This window comes from Berghia stephanieae, chromosome 2 (genome assembly GCF_034508935.2).
Source record: "Berghia stephanieae isolate SIO BIC M18660-M18661 chromosome 2, UCSD_Bste_1.3, whole genome shotgun sequence".
NCBI classification, from domain to species: Eukaryota; Metazoa; Mollusca; class Gastropoda; order Nudibranchia; family Aeolidiidae; genus Berghia; species Berghia stephanieae.
This window is the reverse complement of record NC_088361.1, coordinates 113,472,001-113,490,402: the sequence shown is the minus strand read 5'-3', so window position 1 is coordinate 113,490,402 and position 18,402 is coordinate 113,472,001. Positions and strand designations below refer to the sequence as shown.

Sequence of the window (18,402 nt, the reverse complement as noted above, 5' to 3'; positions counted from 1 at the left end):
CACCCCCCAAACACAATTTGATGGATGTTTTCCAAGGGGCTGAGGATGTATCTGATGATGAGGAAGCTCTTGATATGCTCATGGATGTCGAGGAACCAACCGAAGAGACAGAAGACAAGAACAAACAAGGAATTGTCTTGTCTGATGAAGAGGATTTGGATGATAATGTGGAAAAACCTCCCACTAGCCAACCTGGCAAGAGGTATGTCAATTTAATCACTGAATTTGTAAAATTTCCACTAGATCACATTTATACTTTTACCACTTGTTAAAAAGATGTTTTGTGAAATTTAAATTGAACTATTATCTTTGACAATGTAGCCTTCAATCAAAAACAGTGTTGCCAATAAACATAAACATAACCTAGTATTTCTCTCTGTAATACAACTGACTATGATAATTATTGTTTAAAGAAATATATTTTTAAGAGACTGATTACAAAAAGAAAAATGAGTGGGCAGGCAATTTTAGAGATGCTTTAGATTCAAACTAAATGCACTAAGACCATTTTAAGATGCATTTAACGTGCCATTGCATACTTGTAGGTGGGAAATCCCATTATTTGGACCAAATTTACTACTACTACTACTACTACTACTACTACTACTACTACTACTACTACTACTACTACTACTACTACTACTACTACTACTACTACTACTACTACTATTACTACACTCCGCTTATACGCTACACATTCCTTGAACATATCTTGAACATGATAGTCCCATGCCCATAGAATACTCAGAGAGGAAGGTCCTTCATGAATGACACATGAAAGCTGGTACTTAGATGCTATATTAGCTTCTCTGCTTTATCAACACACTAACCTAAACTCCTGAGGGTGTGCGGTTAAGCAGAGTCACTGTAGTAGTAGTAGTAGTAGTAGTAGTAGTAGTAGTAGTAGTGATAGTAGTAATAGTAGTAGTAGTAGTAGTAGTAGTAGTAGTAGTAGTTGTAGTAGTAGTAGTGGTAGTAGTAATAGTAGTAGTAGTGGTAGTAGTAGTAGTAATAGTAGTGGTAGTAGTAATAGTAGTAGTAGTGGTAGTAGTAATAGTAGTAGTAGTAGTAGTAATAGTAGTAGTAGTGGGCAATTTTTTTTTGGGGATTGGTCCGTCAAAAGAGGAAAACTGAACATGAAATGGAATTTTTAACTGCGATTTTCTAAGACACCACGAGTTATGAATTCAAGACCAATTTTTTCTACCCTAAGGAGAAAGGAATTGTAAGCTGTCTCCGTAGAAAAAGCATCATTTTGAGATTTCAAAATTATTTTTAATTTAGTCCCAAATTTATTATATCAACAAATCAAAAGCAAAATCTTGTAAAAAAGCTATAGGTTTTGAGAAAAATAGACATTAGTGATTCTCACTTTTTTGTAGCGAGCTGTATCATACCGTTGTGCATTATGAGTTATGTTGGCCCTCCACCTGAATATTTTTATAGATGCTTTTCTAGTTCAATTTGATTAAATAAGTCATCCACAGTCATGCTTGCTAATATGCAAGCTGTGCAATGTTTGTTGGCTCATGCCAAACATACCATATTCATAAAGTAGGATCTTCTGAGCTAAATAATTTATGTAAAATTTATTAAAGTGATAATTGATCATAATATGAATCAAAAGCAATGCAGAAATTAATAAAAATATTATTTATTTAATTCTATGTCATTTAAACGATTTTTGCAAGTGAAATGAAAAATTTATGTTTTGTCACAGAAAATTTTTTACATTTTGAAATTATTATTATTTTTAAAATAAATTAATTTGGCTTTGCCTCTCCAATTGTGTTTTTAAGTAAGTTTAAATACCATTAATTTCCTTAAGCTTCAATCTTTCCTCAAAATACTCCTATTCAAGTTAGTGGAATACCAATTTATAAGATGTAGCTAAATAAAATCTCTTTGAAGATATGTTTTCATTCTCAAAATCTAAAAAGCCATTTAGTGCTCTGCACATCTTTTTATAATTTGAAATTGTCTCTTCGTGGAAGATATAAAAAGCTATACTTTTAATTTACATTATGTAGCTTATTGACAGTGATCCTTGTATTAAGCCTCTTTTATTAGACAGTGGGTTAAGTAAAGCCAAACAACCTCGGCACTGGGGACAAACACAGGCTGGGTGGGGATCCTGACCTCCCATAGTGGGCAGGGAGGTACATGCTGTGTCTTCTATCCCCCCATACCCGTTTCCCAATTGTTTCCTGTCATTGTCTTGGAATGAGATTACTTAGTTTTGTCCTGATCCTTGCCGGAGCTCCTTGGCTGGGAGGGAAACAGTCGAATGTATAGTTATAGTTTTGGGAGATGATATTTTTTTCCTTGTAAATCATCTCTCTGTTATGCATTGTATTATGTTGAGTTTACATATTATATTAAATGATTGGTAAACATTTGAGTGTATTCCTCTTAGATGGGACCTGTGCTTGTGTCTGGATGAGACTTTAAGGTGATCTCAAACTAAGTGCATTGGTGGTATGCTGTTGGAATCTACATCTGATCCCTATTTGTTCCCAGTTCCCCTATGTCTTACTTTTTCTTGGGTGCTTTTATTGTAATTCTATAACTTTTTACTATCCCATTTTCTTCCTTTTTACTGGCGCTGATATAACCTAAATGTGTTGCAAGCGCCGTAAAACCCTTAAAAACAAAAAACAAACAACAAACAAAGGGAAAATGATATTAATTAAATATTTTTTTTCAAATTGACTGCTAAGAACAATTTTCCATTAATGTCTTGCCTTTTTCTCCCCCCAAAAGAAAAAAGAAAGAAAATGTTATGAGGCTGTGTTTGAAAATAAAGTATCGAAAGATAGACCAGTGAGACCCACTGTCTCAATGCCGAGATTTGAATTTTAAGTTGAAATTATGAAATTTAAATCAAATCACTATGTTTTCATTAAAGTCGATATTGTTTCTTCATCGAAAAAAAAATAAAAATATATGTATTAAAAAAATATGTAAAGTTTTGATGAGATGTTGGATTACAAATGGAGATATGCTGCTAAATCTGCATCACTGATGATAGGTACGCATCTTTGAGTCAATGATATAAACGATTCAGCGTGGAAACAACTCGCTGATGTGAAAACCAAGTCCGTTAACAATTAATTCCTCTTTGATTAGGACCCCTTTTGAATGGAATAACATGCAAAGGCTTTATCCTGACTGATTAATGCCGGTTATGAAGGTCAAAATCAAAGTAAGGGTTAAGATTTATCCAGCCCATGGGTCCAAATAAGGGTCTGCTTTAATTCGTTAGAAAAAAGGTTTTCCCTGATCATTGCCCTCTTTTAGCTTCATGACATGTGAGCGCTAGCTTATTGAGTTAAATTTTGTCATCCACTCAATCCTAATTAAAGTAACTTCTTCACAATTTAAATTTTCGATGTTATACTATTACATTTCTCTTTTTTGAAGTGATTGATTTGCTCATAAGATATTTGTTATTTCTGTTCCAGTTAACACAGAGCCTTGCATGTGGCTTATAATGCTAACAGAAAGAGAAGAACTTTATTTTTGATCACTTCACATTTGCTTATTGTTAAATTATTTTCTTGTTCCTGGCATTATCAAAATATTTTCATTTTATAGGAATGAATTTTTAAAGTTACTTTTTAAGTTTCTCCTGATGCTTATATTGCAATTTAAACCAAAGATTATAATAAAAAATCCCGAAGTTGATTTCAGTTTGACACTTTGTTTTTTATTATATATCTCCTGATGCTTATATTGCAATTTAAACCAAAGATTATAATAAAAAATCCCGAAGTTGATTTCAGTTTGACACTTTGTTTTTTATTATATAGATTGAAATAACTGGTCAGTCTTTACTTTCTCTTCATATTTCAAAATCCATCAGAATTTACATATCACTCACAAAGTATTTCTAAAATGGCGCATAATCTCAGCTGAAAAAAGAGAGAAATTGTAATTAGACTTAATAGTAAGAGGAATGCTCAAAGTTTTAGCAAACGTCATCCTTATTGATGTACTCACTGCTTTTGTAAAGAAAGGTGGTGTTTTGTAGCAGTTATTTGGGTTTTGATAATTTGCTATACTATAAGTTGAATGATGGTTTTTCTTTTTACTGATTTGGTATTCATTTCGAGCTTTAAAAATTTTTTTTACTCTGAGCGTATTAAATTATCTTGTTGGAGCTATGGCATGCTAATGGCAATTATGTTATGAATTGACCTGCTGAAAACAGTTTTATAACGGTTTATTACATCATTTCCCTTGTCTTTTTTTGCCTGGTCATAATCTGGTGTGGTTTTACTGTCTTTGAGAATGATGAAGAGTGTTTCTCCCCTGTCACTCTGCTTAATTCCCTTCCCACAAATCCCTTTGCGGTAAAAGGTATTTTCTGTTGTTCAAAACACATGTAGAATCTTAATTCAAAAACTACTTTTATATCACATACAGTACAAAGTGAATAATCTTTTCAACAGATTTATTTCTCCTCTTTTACTTTATAACAACAACCTTTGATTTTGAACAGACTGAAATAAATAACCATATTGAAATATTATCTAGTCATATCTTTTCTGCTATCTTGTGTCACACAAAATGAAAATTTGATGGGTGGGGGTGAGAGAACATCGACTTAATTGTACCTATCAACTAGGTATGATTACTTTACAATTGTCCCTATCTACACATCTGACCCACTGCCTCTGTCTGGTGTCATGATGCTGACGATTGAATTTTAAGTCAAAATGTTCAGAAATCCGAAATTTGAATAGCAAAATTTTTGTTTGTTTTTGTTTTTGTCTATGTAGTTTTAGAAACTGCTTTTACCCTCGATTTAATCTTTAGTGTTTAATATGAAATTCAATAGTTTTGACATAAAATTCAATATCCAGCGTCTGATTCACCCCAACATAATACCCAATCATATCCTGTTATTACCTAACTAATTTATCCAAATTGATATTGTTTAAAGTGGTACAAAAAGATTTGGTGATTTGGCACCTATACCTCAGACAATTCCTATTGATGACTTGGTCACTTATGGCCCAAATTTTAAAATGACGACAGGCACTTTTTGCGAATTATGAGTTCTTCAAACCTGCAAAGTTTACCCCAGCATGCCATAACTTTCATCTGCATTCTCTTCCTGTATAATTTCTTGATAGAATTTGAACTGTCTATTGACAAGGTATTATTCCATTTATTATTCATTTAGCCAGTAAATATTGTTCTCAAAATGAATTCAAAATATTTAAGTTTAGAAAATCTGTTTGTCAAAAAAGTCGAAGTAAAAATATGAAGACTGTTGTTGATATATAAATGAATGCATTGCTTAATTTATCATGTGTGCTCTTTCAAAGAAAAAAAAAACAAAACCCAAAGAAGCAGACCAACAATTGACTTTTGATTTTCGGTAAGACTTATATTGGATATGTCCGTGACAGTTTTTTAAAATATAGAATTAATTTTTACAAGTAGCAGCTCTAAGACTAATCAAGTTAATGTAGCTACTAAAGATTTCATGTTATATCAGTCTCATAAAGTCTTTTGTATTAGTTTAAGATTAAGCTTTTCCCATTCATTTCTCTCTGCAGATACAACTTTACATGGGATGTAAACTTAAATTCAGGTGATATGTCAGATGTGACCGTCAGTTCTGTCCACACCAGTGACATGTCATCTTTTGAAGAAGATGATGAGGAGGAAAATGACATGTTTTCAGACATTGTTTCAGAAGAAGAGAAGATGAAAGAATCAACGCCTGAAAAAGCTGTGGATGAAGACTCACAAAAAGTTGACATTGAGGATGAAGTACAGTCTGTTAAAATGGAAGGCTTATCACCAGCACGTAAGCTTTTAAAAATAATTTTAATTGACAAAAATAATAAATTGATTTGAGTTTTAACACAGGTCAATTTGAGATATCACATGATAAATAATGGTTGAGATTATATTTTTATGTGGAAGAATAGTCTGGTTGATTGAAATCTTGTGAGTGGGCAGAACATTTATATCATCCAAAAGGATATTTGAAAATTATGGATTTGACAGTACATTTTAAAAGAAAGATCTTGAAACTGCCAAATCGAGGCTCGACATTGTTCTGGATTTTAAAATTAATAAAAAATTTATTTTTTTTAATTTAAGGAAATCCAATTTTGTTTTTGTTTGTAAAATTATTTTAATCATGCCTTTTTGTTTTGCTGCACGAGATTCAATTGTTTGTCAGCGAAAATTTCCCACAATAGCTTTGTGTTGCCAAAAGCAGCCACTTACAATATTCCAATTGTTATGTGAAATGCCCTCATCCTTTGAACATCTCACCTTTTTCTCATGTTCAGTGTAATGATAACCTATTTTAATAAATAGACAACACCTTGTAGTCAATAACCAATGAATCTAATAATCCCCAATATTCACTTTGTTCTTTACTTTAAATTATGTTTTCAAAACTGAGAGTTAAGTATGGGTCAAAATTTCTCTAAATGAAAAATTCTACATGAAAAATAAATTTGAATAATCATTGATTACAATAAAATGGCTTGCTTTAGTAATATTCATGCTCACTGATATTATAGTTTTAGAACAATTTAAGGCAGATATTACTATAAAAAGAACTTGCTGTGACTTCTTCACTAATTTTAAAAATCTTAAGTGAGTTTTTTTTCCTTAAACACAGACGTACCAGACACCGATGATGTAGTAGAAGAGGCCATTAGTGCAGATGTAACCAATACTCCTGATGAAAGTGAGATAGATATCAAAGTTGAGAAAGATTTGGAGCTTGATAATTCTAAGACAGAAAAGTCTGAGGACACTGAAGAAATAGAGACTGTCATTGATGAGACTGTGGTAGAGGAAAAGAAGGCTGTCGTAGAGCAGCCAGAAGAGAGTGTGTCAGTGGTGTCTCCAGATGTAAAGACTGAGCCTGTACAGACTGCAATAGATGTTACACAAACAGAAGGTCAGATATTTAATTACTGTGGCATAATACTAAACTTGTACTTATACACTGTGGCATTTTTAACTTGGTACTACAATCAGTCGTGATTAACGCACCTGGATATGGTTCTATTAACTTTAAGATTTTAGTCTTTATTGTTTAATCATTTGTACACTTGCTGTGAAAGAAAAAATGGATGAAATTATTATATTTAATTTCAACTTACATTGATAGATATGTCAAAATAAAGTTTTATTTTTTTGGATAGAGAAATTCTTGGAACTAAACTTGGTAACATTTAGATTTTTCCTCCCATCAGATTTAAAGATGTTTTTAAATCAAGAGGAAAATGGGTATATGTTCAATGTCCATATCAATATTTGTTTTTGTAGTTGATTTAAGGGCATCCGACTCTAAACGTGCAAGTGCCATGTGCGGTAAAATTATTTCTTTTAGCTTATATTAAAGCCCAACCTCCCCTACCTTTGTGACCAAGAGAGACTAACCACGCTCCTGTTATTTGGCAGGACTTGTCTAGTGATCTAAAAACACATGTTAAGTGTTATTACAATAGCCACACTGTTTTTAATTTTTTCTCTTCTCAAAATCACGTGAGTTGCAATTACACTGTTAGAATTTAACACCGTTGATTTGCTTTTATGGCTAAAGATTTAATCAGTTTTAGTTAAGTGTTTTTGTTCTAATTCGCCTCCTCACCTTTCATAATTTTTTTGTTTACAAAAATTGTCAAAATTTCAGGTGGTGAGTTGTCTTCAAAACCAAGAAAATTGTTGGCACTGTCATACCATTACAGTGATTCTGATGATGAGGAGACAAGAGAAGAACGGAAAGCAAGAATTGTAAGGGCTTTCAGAACAATTTATTATTTGATAAAAGATTTTGTAATCTGTTTTACTTAATAGGCTTTTACTACCATACCAAATTCATTTTGTAATATATTATCATCGTTGTGCATATTTTATTTTATTTATGCCATTATCAAGCGATAAACTATTTTAATGAAACTATTTTAAAAAAAAGGTATTTATTTACATTCTTTATTCTCTCTAACATATATAGGCTAAGGAAAAAGAAGAGCGCTATCTTAAGCGACAACAACGCAGAGCTGAGCTTGATGCGAAGAAGAAAGAAAGAGATGAGGAGAAGGCAAGAGTCAAAAGAGAAAAACAGATGCAAAAGGAAAAAGGTCCTGTTGAAACTGAGGACAAAACCTGCTCTGCTACAGGTAAAATTTTATCTTCAACAATTTTTTGGAAATTTAGAAATCGAGCATGTTGCTGAGTTATATCAAGAAATTGTCCAAATGAGACTTTCTGAAATATTATTTTTTTCTAATTTTGTAAATAAGCCAAAATTTGGGTCTTAAATTTCTACTTAACTGTATTTTACAATGTATTTGGTAGTATTTTTACTTAATTTTTCTGATCATTCTTATCAGTAGCATGCAATGTTTATGTCAGCATACTTTCTGCTTTGGATGAGTTTCAGTCACATTGAACTACGATAGTTGGTGTAGCTACTGTTATGGTCTCCTAGTCCTATTTTCCCTCTCTATATGGTTCTTTGTCCTTAACTGCATTGGTTTTGACTTGGTTGGAGTCGTTTTATGGAAGGGAGTCATATGAGTTTTTCTCTGAGAGATTATGTTTCTCCCCTCCACTGTAATATTTCTTTAGGACTTAAAATTTTAAATGTTGATGTTATGCACAATTAAAGATACATTAGGTTGGGCTTAAAATTTAATTGTTGAAACATATTAGTTACCTTTTATGATTAGTAATTAGCATCGTTCATAGAATAATTGGAGGTTCCTTTAAGTTGAAGATTAGAATAGATACCTCTCAGTTCATATCATGGAAATCACATTGTTCGATTTTTAATGAGGATGAACTCGAGAGAGTTAAGATAGAGCACTTTGCAGTGATTAAAAAAAAATAATAATTACCAATTCTTTTTCAGAATTGTATTTTGCTGATTTTTTAAACTTGATATTCTAACTTGACAGATACATCCCAGACAGATGCACAGACTGCTGCGAATACTTCCATTGAAGTGGAGTCATCATCTCAAAATACGCCAAGGAAAAGAAAAAACAAGGCAGAAATGAAAGAACAGCTTTTACAGCAAAAGGTATTTTAGGGCAATAAAATTAAATGAGGCTCTAATAGAATTGTTATAAATAGTAATTTCGATAATCAGTGAATTTGATCTTTATGTAATTTAGGTGATAGTAATAAAAATAATTGAGTTGCCATGTCTTTAACAAAGTGTTTTTCTCTCACTGAATTCCAGGTCATGGAGAAAAAAGCTGCTCTTAGGAGAAAAAGAACTCGCAACCGCCGTTATGCCTCAGATGAATTCACTTCCATTTTCTCTGACCACAAAAAGCTGAATCAGAGCTATACAGATGGTGTCAACCAAGAAGAAATCGTAACATTTGAAGGGGACGGCGCCCTTGAAATTGTGGAAATGACCGTGGACATGACTGTAGATCAAGTATGGATCATCTCTTTTGTTATTTACGCTGTACTTGACTAAGCAGTTCTAAATTTTGTAATAAGTAGTTATGTGTCTCATGGTAAATCTGGATATTCTCGATTCTTTGAATGATTTTCTTGTCTTGGGTAATGTTTAGGTCAGAACCTTGTTGCCCTACCAGTTTCAATGCAAACCATGGATTCAATTATTTTATCGTTACTGTCATTACCACCTCATCATCATCATCATCATCTCATCACCACTACCAACACCATCATCATCACCACAACAATGGCATCAGGATTACTATTGCTATTACCACCAAAACATCATCAATGTTTAGTACCACATCAACAAACAACCTCTTCTTTTTTTCTTTTGGCATTCATAATCTCTACCATGGTCACAATGATAACAATGGCTTTTATTGTAAAATAAGGGTGTCTAAATTGGTAAATTTCTTATACTACAGAGAATAATGGCTGTCAAATATGCATATTTGCATCGTGTTTTCAAAATTCTCCCCTCCCTTCCCAGTCTTGTCAGGCTTAAATGCTTTGTACCCTGAGTGAGAGCCAATATAATATGTTCAAAACAGTGTCTTCAGATTGCATATATGTACTCATAGGGAAACTTTTAATTTTTAAATTTCATTCTTACCTGTTCAAGGTGGGACAAAAAATAAACAAATTAAAACGAAAATAAAAATACAACCTCTCCTGAAATATTGACAGAGTGATTAAACAGATGCATTCCCAGAGCTTTTCTCCTGATCAGAGTGATCAGAGCCTTATTTTATCTGTTGAAATTTAATCTTGTGCTAAACATTATATGATTTAAATGAAAATAATTGATGTTTTAAAAATTAACTGTCTCAGTATACCAATGAAGGATTTTAGATTTGTTTACCAGGGACTCTTGCAGAAATGTGACATTTTCTCGGATAGACTGTAATATGTGTAATTCTTTTGTCTACAGGAGTGTATAGTTGAGACTGTAGGAGAGGAGATAGAAACTTCAGAAGGTGGAAAAGATCTGGTCTTGCAGTGTCCCTCTCCTTACAGCGACATCTCCGACCGCTCAATGTCAGAAAAATCTGAACCAGAGAACATCACTGATGATGATGATGATCCAGGTGTTGATCAGGTGTCCTCAGATGACGAGCTTGGTGATTTGGAGGAAGTCAAGATTGTAGAAGAGATTGAAGAAAGCAGTAGTAAAGGGCATATGTCACCATCTCAATCGGCATCAGAATCAGATGTAGGCCAAATCTTGTCTGAAGCTGCAATGACTCCTGAAGCTTCACGCATGTCGTCTGCTAGGTCCAAATCCATGTCACAGGATGAGATAGAGAGTGTCTTCAGTGGTCATTCTATTGATAAAAGGTATTTTATGTCTTTATGAAAATGTATTACTTAAAAACAAGTGAGGGTAGTAACCCTGATAGTCTTTAAAGTGTTGTGTATGGTATATTTCTATAGGACTTCAGTATAAAGACTTACAGTTCCTAATGTCTTATTGTTTTAATGAATCCGATTAGAATGATAAGATTTTGTGCTTTTGGTTTTATGAAAAAAAAAAATCCGAATTTATCAAAAAATAAAAACCCTGATTTTTTAAAGCCTTATTCTGCTTTACTGGTGTTGTGCATTGGCAGCTCTGTTATACTGGACTGTGTTTTTTGTTATTAGTTTTGAGCTAAGGTCCCAATTACAGTAAAAACAAATTTCTTTTCTGCTCTGCTTATCTAAGTTTATGCTTAATAATAATCCTTCTTAATATGCATTGCTAAGATTTTCAACCTACCAAATCCAAGCTCTATAATGATGCAATATAAATCGACCATTTTGTAAAACAACAAACAGTTAAGAGTGCAGGTCAGAGTACAGCAATTGAGTTGTCAACATATTCCTGTGTGTAACTGGGAAATTGACAGACATAGAGTTATGGTGCAAAACATTTTTTTTACTTACTTCAAAACAAAATCACCTTTCTCTGCAAACTGTTGTCATCAAGGTGATATTAACTGACAATTGACCACTTCTATGGCCATGCTTTATGCGACAGATGTAAGGACATAATAGAAAGTGGAAATTATACAAACAATTTTAAACTGTGCTTACCGATTTTATTTTTGGATACATCATCATAGCTGATCAGAAAGATTAGTATTTTTATAAGTGGAGTACTTTCAGAAGGGGTTGTATTATTTGTATAGGTGTACATTTTTGTAATAAAAAACAAACAAATTGAAATACAGAGCATGCCTATAGATAGCTGGACTGTGCTTTAATCAAAGACCACTTAAGTATGATTAAGTTACGCTTAGAAGCCCAGAGGCAACCTCATTCTTCTCTCACATCCATCATCAATAACTCAATGATTCCATCAATTCTTTCCTCTGATTCCTTCATTGTACACGCATAAACATTCTTAGCAATACTGAATTCTTGAACAAAGGAAACATCTAAGATTATCTTGTAAACAATTATAGTACTATTCACTTCTTTGATAATGAGATAAAATTGAATTTGTTTATCATTAAGCTATATTACTAATATGAAAAAAAATAAAGGAGTTGACATTGATATCCATTGGTTAATGTGAAATATTACCATTCTTTTTAAAATAGGACTTACTTGCTTACTTATCCGAACCAGCGACCACCTGAGCTCTAGCCCTTCGGTCTTTTAAAATAGGAAAAAATCATAGGTTACAATTCAAATCTTATTTGTATGAGCTGCTAGATCAAGAAGTTTGTATTTTTCAAATGCTTGTTACTATTATAGAGACCTTTCCAAGTGTTTGAAATCGAAGCACAAAAAGAGTTTATTTATCATTTTTGTAAGATATTTTTTATTTTTATATTTTTTAGAAGAATCATTTAGCATAGCATGTCAGTTCTCCTGTATTATGTTTCAGGAAGCCTTCAGGGACATCACTTTCACAAGACGATGATATTGAGTCTCAAACCAGCCAGCTGGAAATTAGTGCTAAATCTTCCATCAAGTCTATATCTGATACGGTTGAAAGTGAAATAAAAGCTTCTAAGATTGACGATGTGACAGACACAACGGCTACAACAGACAGCCCTGCTAAGGATATCATGGGCGAATTAGAGCTGGAACCAGTGTCAGATGAAGACTCTTTGGGTGGTCTAGATGATGAGGAAGATGAAGGAGATGATAGAAAAGTTGCTGAAGCTGATGAGAAAGTAAAAGAAGAAAAAGAGTCTGACAAAGAAAGTCTGTCCATTTCCCACCCACACATTAAAGTTGAGCGCAAGAGTTCTTCTGATTCAAGAAAGTTCGGAAAAGCCGATACGGAAAATGCATCTGATGAGGGAGAGATTAAAAGTGAGTCAGAGAAAGAAGAAGAGAAAGAAAGAGAAGATGATGAGGATTTGGAAGAAAAACGACGAAGAGCAGCTATCAGGAAGCCCATTCATCAGGTGGATTTTGGGGAGGCAGCAAGAAGAGCTAGGGTCCAACGTGGGATTTTCAACATCAGTGGGGATTCCCAGGATTGGAGGGGCGGACGTCCAGTGGGTATGAACAACCCAAGTACGCCAAACTATAGGGGCGGCTTCAATACATGGACGCCTGCAGGGTGAGATTTTTGTTGTTATTTGGATGCAAGATGTAAGTGCGACTATGTATGTGGTCTTTTGGTATCGCATTCACCTTCGGATCAGAAGGCCCTGGGTTAAAGTCCCATTCTGAGCGGCACATAGTTGAGTCAGTCTTGGAAAAGGCTCTTTACTCACATTCTCTCACCATACTAAGGTGTAAAAATGAGTACCTGACCGTTAACAGAGTTGTCTGTGTTGAAAAAAAGAAAGAAAGTAATTTTGCCTTACAAGCATCATGTTTTGTTCTACATTCTAAGTGTTGCTGTTGGCTAGGGACCCTTTGTAAAGCACTTCAAGTTCAAACACACTTATTGGATATTGCGCTATATAAAAGCTCGCTTTTTTTTTTGTCATATAAAATAAAGTTAACTAGAATATATATATTCTAGTTAACTTTACTTTTTATGACAACAAAAAAAAACTTGAGCTTGAGTTGTTTTTTTTGATCAGCTGACTCTGTCCATTCTGTTTTCTATTGTAAATTGGAGTAGACTATGATAAACGAATGTTGTGAAGTTCTACGAGCAAATTGTATCATTTTATGCACAAACTACTGCATTTCTACTTTCGTTTTTGATTACTAAGAAGGCTCCTTTAACAGATTTAAAGAGGAAGTTTAAATTAATTTATTTGGAATATTGGAGCATCAAGAGCCACCTTCGTAATACTTAATGTTGTTTCTTTTAGGTCAAATACTTGCATTGCATTAGAAGGATCACAGCAACATGGTCCAATTATAGAGACAAAATCTAAAAGAAAAAGAAGATAACCCCATTCAGACTTCTAATTTTCAGCTCGATATTTCTTCATAATCCCATCTAAAAACACATTTAAAGGTTTCCAATTTCAGCTTTTCACTATTTGGAAGTGATGCGTAAACACTAAAATTATTTTGGGAAACACACGGTTTCAAGCACACTCAAAAAAATGTAAGGGAAGAGACCTTTTAGAAAGGAATTGGAAGTGCATAACTTACAGTTTTTGCTTGTTTGTACTCATTGCAAGGTCAAATCTTATGTGAGAAAACCACTTCAGGCTAAAAACGTGATTTTGATACTCAAGCTAGACTGAGGTTTTGTGTAGCAATATGGTCCCCTCTGATCAATTTCTTTTTATTAATTTATTGAAATATTTGAAATTTAAGATTATCTCTTGATATGATTAGATGCTCATAAATGTATGCAACAAGACATTTAAAAAAAAATCTATACAACTTCTGAATAGCTAGTAAATTTGAATATTTTTTTGTTTTTTTTTTTCCCATCAACTAGAGCCTCTTCCATACCCCAATTCGGTCCTCCCAAGAGTGGTAGTCGCTTTATGGGACATGAATCCATGTCTCCTATTAGGGCCAAATCTCCTGGAGCTTTTGATGCAGAGTCTGAGAACAGCTCACACAGTCGATCATCTGTAAGAGTCCGCGATGATATTCCTCCACCATACCCTATTGAGGGTGTCAACATGGGACGTAAACACAGGTCACCAGCATCCAGTTCAGACAATGCTGTTGATTACAAACCTTTGTCACCTCCTTCCCCCGTCTCATCAACATCTTCCAGGTCACATTCTAGGTCAAGATCCAGATCACGGTCACGATCTTCATCCCCAGCATTGTCACGTACATCATCCCTTTCATCTCTTTCTGCTGCATCTTCATCAAGGAAACCAAAAAGATTAAAACGATCAAAGCGAAAAAAGAGAAAAAAGGAGAGGCAACGCAGAACAACGTCTCGATCACCTCGCCCTTCCCCAGTTAGACTACCATCTGAAGAAAGACGCATATCACCCAGAAATTCCCCAGACCTACACAATCCTGCTATAACTCATCCAGTTAGAAATATACACTCTGGCAATGAATCAATCTCTTCCGATGAATTGCCAAATTTTTCTGATGATGAAATCGAACAAAAAAACATTCACACTCGAAGTGGCAGCTTTTCAAGTGGAAGTTCAAGCGTTGGTTTATCTAAACGCTTGAAGAAAGACTCTCCTGGTTCTATATCTTCTAGTGAATTGATTTATTCTCCCACCAGGACCAAGCTGGCTAGTGGTGATGAAAGTAATAACTCGTATTCATCTTCAGGATCGTCAAAAAGAATCAAGAGGCGCAAGCGTCGGAGAAGCTCATCTGTGAAATCAGATCAATCATCGGATCTTCCACCTGTCTCACCTATCAGAGAATCTCCCCATGGTCCATCCTCTCCCATATCGTTCCCACCACTTCCTGCTGACATGTCAGGTTTCCAACCTCCACTACCCGAGGAACCAATGCCAATTGATCTACCCCCTCTACCTCCCCAACCCCCATCACCTCCACCCATCCAAAGAAACAGGCCGTCCATTTCTGAAGAAGAAGAGGGCGAATGTCCATCAACTCCTGAACAGCCTCATTCTCCAGATAATGATGGTGATGATTCTCGGACTCAAATTCCTCCCAGTTATGATAATGATAAACTCCGACATAGTCAGTCACAAAACAATAGTGAAAGCAGCTCTCAGTATGGGCAGTCTAAAAGTGATATTGAACAAACTGATTTAGTTTGTGTGAGTAAGAAAAAAGATTTAAATTCTGATGTAAATGAAAACTTTCCACCATCTGCTGATACTTCGTCTTCCCTTTCACAGGATACTGTGACTTCTCCATCCAATGCCATCTCTCGTACACAGGTATTGGAAGAAGCAACAGTTGATAAGAATGAGACTTTTGATAGAGTTGAAACCGATAAACAAAATTCTCCCTTATTACAAAAGACAGAAGAAAAGATGCAACCTTCAGAAATTCATTGTGTTAATACAGAGATGCTTGTAACGGAGGAAGCAAAATCAGCACCATCGCTTCCACAATCACCACCACCACCAGTCCCACCATCAACACCCCCTTCATCTCCCCCTCCATCACCTCCAGCAGCAGCATTAAATGACACTACTGTCACTGTTACAGAGGAGTCAACAAAAGACATTCCTACCTTGGATGCACCTTCAAATCCAGATTTGTGTTCATTTGAATCAGCAGACAGCAGCATATCTAGTCAGCAATCGCCCACACACAAATCCCATAATATTATCACTAGTTCATCGTCAGGTATTGACATTACACACGTCCAGTCCAACACGACCGATTCCCAAAATCCAGATGATGGTGCTACAGACAGTAATTTGTCATCTGAGGAAGCCACTGGTGCAAGTTCTCTACAAGAAAATGAACAATCAAGGAAAAGGTCAGCACAAGATGATGATGATGATGACAGTGCATCAAAGCTTGCCAATGAACATTCAACCAAGAAACAAAAACTTGCTGATGACTGAGAAGATTAATACTTTATTATTGATAAATTTATAAGGGGATGCTAATTCAACTTGGACAAGATTAGGTAGATGATAAAATTTGATATATACAAACTTTTTAGCAGCTGGATTAACTAATTTTTATCCTCCCCTCCCTCCCTCGATTAAAATTTTGTAAAACAAAATCTTTGTGAATAAATTGGTGAAAATAGCAATCATTCAATGTTGAGTCTTCCTGGAGGGTAGAGGAACGACGTGGCCACCCTGGGATGGTTGGTGGATTCACTATCAGTCCACAGCCTTACTATCTCATCCATCTCATCCCCTTAAATAATATGTCATTTCCAAGCGGCTTTGTCTTTGTTCTGGAATGGGACCATTTTGATTTGCCTGAGTTCTGATTGGAATCTTTTTGTTGAGAGAAAACAATTAGACAGATTGATCTTTTTATGTGAAACAAGTGTTTTCTTTGGTTGTTTTTAAAAAATCCATTATTGATCATGATCATGCCATTGTTAGGATTTTACTATAATACTTACTTTGTAATTATCTAATAAATGTAATTTTCGGCTGAAATCTTATAGGAGTGTCAGTGTGATACTACATAGAATGAAGTTTTGTGTCTTAAGTTAGCACCTATTTTTGAATTGGGTTTTTGCAACAAGGGAAAGACACTAGTACCAGGACAACCTATGTCAAGTACACTTTTGGCCGTTAAATTGTCTCAACTCAGTTGTGTAAATAGTTGCCTTAAAGCAGCAAATATCCGTTTGATAAAAATCTGTTTGATAAAGTTACATTTGAAACATTTTTGATATTCTTAAACCATGTCAGAATTAACATAGATAACATAAACGTCAGGATGCCATGTCAATGAAGAGAAGATTGAATTTAGGATTTTTTGTATTTTGTAGGCTTTTGAAACACATATACGTTTTTTTATTACTGCATTTGTGATTTTTTTGTTATCTGTTTCTTCATCATATTTTTTATATGTTTGATACAGACAATATACCAACTTGACGATGATTAATCATTATATACTCGTCAATTGCCCTATGTATTTATATATATTACCTTGAATTTGTTATATGAAAATTTTGAAAGATTTGGTGGGGTTGACTTGATATTTGTAAGTTAGTAATCACTGATTAACCTGCATAAGACAGTTGTGTGCGGGAAAGAAATTGAATAAATGACTCATTTAACGGAGCAATCAAAGCAAGAAATATACTTGGTGCTTGTTTAAGTATTGAAATCTCCTCCCCTTTCGTGACTGATATGGGAAAGGCTTACCTATATCACTCATGTGGCTGTCTTTGTATCTACCCCTTTGATGGCAGATAATCCTGGATAGTTATCATGAATGTTGGCACAATGAGTGGATGGAGATGCTCTCATGGGATGGGGGGTCTTCCTCCGTATTTGTTTTGTGAGTTTGAGATAATATTGTTTTGCAAGAATTTTTTGATTTCTTTTTGTTCAGCATTATGTACAATATTTTTTCTGAAGAGTGTGAAACATGATAACCATCTTTGATGCAGTACTTTGAGGTATAAAACCATCACTTGCTTATTTTGGTGTGAAATTAGAACTCTTGTAGACAAATGGCTTTATGCAATCTTTGGTCAGAGATCATGCCATGTCCTTTTGATATTGTCACTGTTTTCATACACTTTCAATGAGAGATTGTTTTTATACTTGTAGATGTCAAAATAGATTCTATTTTTAGGCAATTGGCAATATAAATCATACATAAACTTAGAATTTTCACTTGACAAATCAAAACAGGTAAAATCAATAATTAAAGCAGAGTAAACAAAAAAATAAATTGGATAAATAAATATATAAATAATAACAGTCACTGGACTAAGTGGGCACCATATGTAACACAAGCAATTCATTTTTTTTATGGGAAACAAAATACATAGTAACAATTAATCACAATTTTAGTATCTAAATAGTTACCATTACCAGGCCAAAACAAAATTTCTCCACATTATAAGAACCTAAATTATACCAATAAATCATCACTCAATCTCAGTTTTATTTTAAAAAAAACAAAACA

At 34.1% G+C, this 18,402-nt stretch overlaps 1 protein-coding gene across 1 annotated transcript in view; it reads left to right on the top strand.

The window, feature by feature from the left end:
* The window catches only part of LOC144966290 (uncharacterized), a 24,961-nt gene extending 6,796 nt beyond the window's left edge, over positions 1 to 18,165 (top strand). The window contains exons 6-15 of the mRNA XM_078902508.1: positions 1 to 202; positions 5,571 to 5,824; positions 6,656 to 6,940; positions 7,679 to 7,779; positions 8,000 to 8,165; positions 8,946 to 9,070; positions 9,233 to 9,436; positions 10,397 to 10,803; positions 12,341 to 13,027; positions 14,321 to 18,165. The exon at positions 1 to 202 is cut by the window's left edge and continues 948 nt beyond it. Coding sequence (XP_078758634.1) covers positions 1 to 202; positions 5,571 to 5,824; positions 6,656 to 6,940; positions 7,679 to 7,779; positions 8,000 to 8,165; positions 8,946 to 9,070; positions 9,233 to 9,436; positions 10,397 to 10,803; positions 12,341 to 13,027; positions 14,321 to 16,355 — 4,466 coding nt within the window. The 3' untranslated portion in view covers positions 16,356 to 18,165. The remainder of the gene's footprint in view (positions 203 to 5,570; positions 5,825 to 6,655; positions 6,941 to 7,678; positions 7,780 to 7,999; positions 8,166 to 8,945; positions 9,071 to 9,232; positions 9,437 to 10,396; positions 10,804 to 12,340; positions 13,028 to 14,320) is intronic.
* The last annotated feature ends 237 nt before the right edge of the window (positions 18,166 to 18,402 follow it).